We start from the raw sequence: 6000 nt of genomic DNA on the forward strand, positions 1-6000 counted from the left end.
CTGATGATTTTAGGTTGTCCTGAAGAATTTGGAGGTAATCCTCCTTTTTCATTGTCCCATTTACTCTCTGTAAAGCACCAGTACCATTCGCAGCAAAACAGGCCCAGAGCATAATACTACCACCACCATGCTTGACGGTGGGAATGGTGTTCCTGGGATTAAAGGCGTCACCTTTTCTCCTCTAGCATATTTCTGTGTGTTGTGGCCAAACAGCTCAATTTTCGTTTCATTATCTAACTGATCTTTTTTGTAAGACGGTTAATGAATGCAGTGTACTTTTGTTGTTGTTTCCCCATATTTCTACACAATAACTCAGATATGGTAACTCTAGCGAGCAGTAGAGAATATGAAGTGATTTTTGATCGAGAACATGTTTTGCTTTATTCATTATTGACATGTTTCTTGCTACTTATGGTTGTATTTTTTTTACATGAGATCATTCATTATACCTAGAAATTTGGCTTCATTTACTCTTTCAATTTCTATTCCGTCTTATTTCTATTTGTGTTTGATTTTCCCTTCTACTGTTACTGAATAGCATTATTTTAGTTTTACTGAGGTTTAAGGATAGTCTGTTTTTGTCAAACCATCTTTTCCATTTGTTCATTTCTTATTTGTATTAGCTTCTGTGTGTTCTCTCCTGAACAAAACGCTGTTGTATTATCTGCGAATAATACTAATTAAGCCATCGAGGTTGAAACATTAGCTCTGTATCCATATTGGTTCTCAGCGAGTATTCTATTTTTCTTTGTGAATCTCTCTATCTGTTATTGAACAGTTTTTCAATAATTTTAGAAAATTGTGGCTGTAATGTGCTGGTAAGTTGCGGGCATTGGATAAAGTTGCGAGGCCGTACATAATTCACGGGGATCGGTTGAATTTGCATGAATTGGTGCGATCGCCAAATCCTGGAGGGACTGACATAAGTGCAAAAGAAAGGGTAATAATAAATATTGATGTTTTCTCTGAACGCCCTCTAGTGTGAAGCTGACAGCGCTGAAGTCAAAAGAGCGAGCGAGGCCTTCAAGCCACACTGGCAAAATCTTAATGGTGAGTCAGCAAGCCACTCATTCCTTACACATGAACCGCTTTTACCCCTTCTGAAACACAAAGGATTGTACTGATGCTTCACCACTTTGACAGCACTTTGTCATTCAGTTTCAGTCTAGTTTTTTTATAGTTGTGGTCATATTTTTGTCACTTAAATTGATTTTAAATTGAAAACATTTTCGTTTACCACACTTGCAGTCAATTCAATCGACATAATTCAAAGAAAAGGGCATTTTTTAACTTCCACAGAAAGCACCTTTATGTCTGCTGTCTGCAAAGCATCTCAATAATACAATTCACAAGAAAGAATAGACTATATATATACAGTATATCAATTGAATGAAGTAATAGATTAATATCAGTTTTTTTTTTAATTATTATATAGCAGATTGTCCCGTGCAGGATTATAGTGAGTACCACATCCCTACTGTTAACTACTGCAGTATCTTGTAACAGACATTTCCACCATGTTTGATGGAGGTAATATATGCTAACAGCCCACAACTGTCATTTTGTTCATATTTATAATTGTGTTTACTGGAAGTGCAACAGTGCAGGTAACTAGAGATGTCCGATAATATCGGCCGATAAATGATAAATAAATGATAAATGGGTTATACTTGTATAGAGCTTTTCTACCTTCAAGGTACTCAAAGCGCTTTGACAGTATTTCCACATTTACCCATTCACACACACATTCACACACTGATGGCGGGAGCTGCCATGCAAGGCGCTAACCAGCAGCCATCAGAGGCAAAGGGTGAAGTGTCTTGCCCAAGGACACAACGGACGTGACTAGGAAGGTATAAGGTGGGAATTGAACCCCAGTAACCAGCAACACTCCGATTGCTGGCACAGCCACTCTACCAACTTCGCCACGCCGTCCCTATAATGCTTTAAAATGTAAAATCGGAAATTACCGGTATCGGTTTCAAAATTATCGGTATCGGTTTCAAAAAGTAAAATTTATGACTTTTTAAAACGCAGCTGTGTACATGGACGTAGGGAGAAGTATAGAGCGTCAATAAACCTTAAAGGCACTTCCTTTGCGTGCCGGCCCAGTGGCCCCAGTCACATAATATTTACGGCTTTTCACACACACAAGTGAATGCGATGCATACTTGGTCAACAGCCATACAGGTCACATATGGCCGTATAAACAACTTTAACACTGTTACAAATATGCGCCACACTGTGAACCCACACCAAACAAGAATGAGAAACACATTTCGGGAGAACATCCGCACCGTAACACAACATAAACACAACAGAACAAATACCCAGAACCCCTTGCAGCACTAACTCTTCTGGGACGCTACAATATACAACCCCCGCTACACCATACCCTCCACTTAAACACCGCCCACCTCAACCTCCTCATGCTCTCTCATGGAGAGCATGTCCCAAATTCCAAGCTGCTGTTTTGAGGCATGTTAAAAAAAATAATGCACTTTGTGACTTAAATAATAAATATGGCAGAGCCATGTTGGTATTTTTTTTCATAACTTGAGTTGATTTATTTTGGAAAACCTTGTTACATTGTTTAATGCATCCAGCGGGGCATCACAACAAAATTAGGCATAATAATGTGTTAATTCCACGACGGTATCGGTTGATATCGGAATCTGTAATTAAGAGTTGGACAATATCGGAATATCGGATATCGGCAAAAAAGCCATTATCGGACATCTCTACAGGTAACCCACACTATGGTTCGTACCTCAGTTTAAGGGCCATGGTTTTGCTTCTTTTTCGGGACGTTTTCTTTTTTCCTACCAGTTATTTAGGTTTTTTTGCTTGTCATCACAAACATTCTGCAGTAAACAAAGTATCAGTGGTGTAATGAAGACTATAATACTTTTATTTCAAGTCAACATTTACTAAATACTTTTAAATGTTAAATTATTATTTGTATTCTTTAATTACTTTTATACATCGGTGCTTCTCACCAGTGCTTTGGCAAACAACAAGCGGTGACCTACATTGTGGGGGTTTTAAAACTCTAATTCCGTATCTTATATTGAATACAATTACATTAAAGTGCAGTTTGAATTTGAGGTACTGTAAAATAATGTATACCAACACATCAAACAAGTTTAATGATTATTTTAGGAACAAAGTTTTTTTTAAATTCACAAACAAACAAAAAGAACACAACGTCTGTCTGAGACACATACAAAAAGTCGGATTAAAAATATTTAGGTATAAAAATGCCTTTTCTGATTAAATTAGTGGGTGTGTTGATTCTCCCAGTCAGGACCAATACAGTCACATAGACGTTCTGAGTGCCTGCAAGTCCCCATTCAGGGTACGATTACTGGTGCGCAGCAGCAGATAGTGAAAGTAAAGTGTGTCACTAAAGCCGCTGCTCAATGTTGTGTTTCAACTTCTATGCAAGTGTTCGTCATTATTTTGTTCTTCTGGGCTGCACTTCCAGCTGTGTAAGGGGAGGGGGCACAATGCGATTGAACATTTGTTAGGTCGTGACAAGCCTCACTTTCGCGGCGGTGCAACGAGATGGTCACGCACACAGACACACTTTTACACAAACGCACACATTCACAAACACACACAGGATCACGGTCAATAAAGATGGATTGTAGCGTGCTTCCCTACTGTTTACTACTAAGGTAACTTCTAACAGACATTTTTCACCAATTTTTAATCGAGGAAGCTGATCATCGTGATCAAACTCAAATTAATCGTGATCAACAGTCACGATCATACAATCGCACAGCCCTAATTGACGGTGTTGCCAATAGCGACATATCTAGCAACTTTTTCTGGTGTTATTGGAGGCTTTTCTTGTGTCTTGGAGACTGAGGTGAAAGCACACCGCAGTTACTGTCCTAAAAGGCCTACTGAAATGATTTTTTTTTATTTAAACGGGATAGCAGATCCATTCTATGTGTCATACTTGATCATTACGCGATATTGCCATATTTTTGCTGAAAGGATTTAGTATAGAACAACGACGATAAAGTTCGCAACTTTTGGTCGCTGATAAAAAAAAACTTGCCTATACCGGAAGTAGCGTGACGTTACAGGAGGAAGGATTCCTCACAATTCCCCGTTGTTTACAATGGAGCGAGAGAGATTCGGACCGAGAAAGCGACGATTACCCCATTAATTTGAGCGAGGATGAAAGATTTGTGGATGAGGAACGTTAGAGTGAAGGACTAGAGTGCAGTGCAGGGTGTATCTTTTTTCGCTCTGACCGTAACTTAGGTACAAGGTCTCATCGGATTCCACACACTCTCCTGTTTCTATTGTTGATCACGGATTTGTATTTTAAACCACCTCGGATACTATATCCTCTTGAAAATGAGAGTCGAGAACGCGAAATGGACATTCACAGTGACTTTTATCTCCACGACAATACATCGGCGAAGCTCTTTAGCTACTGAGCTAACGTGATAGCATCTGGCTCAAATGCAGATAGAAACAAAATAAATAAATCCCTGACTGGAAGGATAGACAGAAGATCAACAATACTATTAAACCATGGACATGTAACTACACGGTTAATAATTCTCAGCCTGGCAAAGCTTAACAATGCTGTGCTAACGACGCTGAAGCTAACTTAGCAACTTAGCAACCGGACCTCACAGAGCTATGATAAAAACATTAGCGCTCCACCTACGCCAGCCAGCCCTCATCTGCTCATCAACACCCGTGCTCACCTGCGTTCCAGCGATCGACGGCGCGACGAATGACTTCACCCGATCACAGATGCGGTTGGCGGCTAGCATCGGCTAGGCGTCTGCTATCCAAGTAAGTCCTCTTTGTTGTGTTGCTATAGCCAGCCGCTAATACACCGATCCCACCTACAACTTTCTTCTTTGCAATCTCCATTGTTCATTAAACAAATTGCAAAAGATTCACCAACACAGATGTCCAGAATACTGTGGAATTGTTCGATGAAAACAGAGCAGTTGGTATGGTGACACATTGGGTACGAATACTTCCGTTGCCGTCGTGACGTCACGCGCATACGTCTTCATACATAGACGTTTCCAACCGGAAGTTTAGCTGGAAATTTAAAATTGCACTTAATAAGTTAACCCGACCGTATTGGCATGTGTTGCAATGTTAAGATTTCATCATTGATATATAAACTATCAGACTGCGTGGTCGGTAGTAGTGGGTTTCAGTAGGCCTTTAACAAGCAGTGGCGGTTGTCGCTGAGAGCCCCTCCCCCGTTCCAAAGCACTGACGGTCAGTCCAACTGCAGCTGGTGCTGCTGCTCCTGCGCAAGCAGAGCCCAGACCCTCGTCACTCAAAGTCCATGTGCAAATGTTTTTGTAACGTTTATGACAACCTTTTTCCATAAAGCAATATAGAATGCGGAATACAACAGGATAATGCATACATTTATCATTTGTTTTCAAAACGCTTACAAAAAAGTGGCACACCAAAAATTGACTATGGGACCCCATTTTTATGACTTGATGGGGTCCCTGGGACCCCATTTTGAAAATTCCTTGCGCCAACACTGATATATTTTCTTAATCTCTAAAAGCTCTTTGTCTGCACGCAAGAATATTTTACGAATATTTAAAGACACAAATCTTCGCCTATTTGAAGACAGCCCCAAAATCAAGAGATGTATTTCAATAAATGAGAATATTGTGCAGTGTGGAGGCCCTGAGTAGCTCCTTCAGTATTAGACTGTTGTCACATCCACAGTGCAAGAAGGAGCGTTATCGCAGGTCCTTTCTACCCGCAGCCTTTACATGATTTTTTATTGGTGTGCAATACGGGTGTTAACATAGTATTTTTATACATTGTGCAATCGTTGTGCCAAATATGTATTATTTATTACTAATTGTTGTTTTTTTATAACGTTTTACTTGTATTACTGTATGTGAAAACCTGCACTGCAACAACATAATTTCCTCATTGTGGGTTGAATAAAAGTCTATCTAAAATTATTTAATTTGATTTTTT

The 6000-nt window shown here is 39.6% G+C and overlaps 1 protein-coding gene across 1 annotated transcript in view; it reads left to right on the forward strand.

Moving 5' to 3' along the window:
- wdr4 (WD repeat domain 4) overlaps positions 1 to 6000 on the forward strand; it is a 36867-nt gene that overhangs the window by 25337 nt on the left and 5530 nt on the right. Inside the window, exon 10 of the mRNA XM_062067738.1 lies at positions 981 to 1050. Coding sequence (XP_061923722.1) covers positions 981 to 1050 — 70 coding nt within the window. The remainder of the gene's footprint in view (positions 1 to 980; positions 1051 to 6000) is intronic.

The sequence above is a fragment of the Entelurus aequoreus genome, linkage group LG13, assembly GCF_033978785.1.
Source record: "Entelurus aequoreus isolate RoL-2023_Sb linkage group LG13, RoL_Eaeq_v1.1, whole genome shotgun sequence".
Taxonomy (NCBI): Eukaryota; Metazoa; Chordata; class Actinopteri; order Syngnathiformes; family Syngnathidae; genus Entelurus; species Entelurus aequoreus.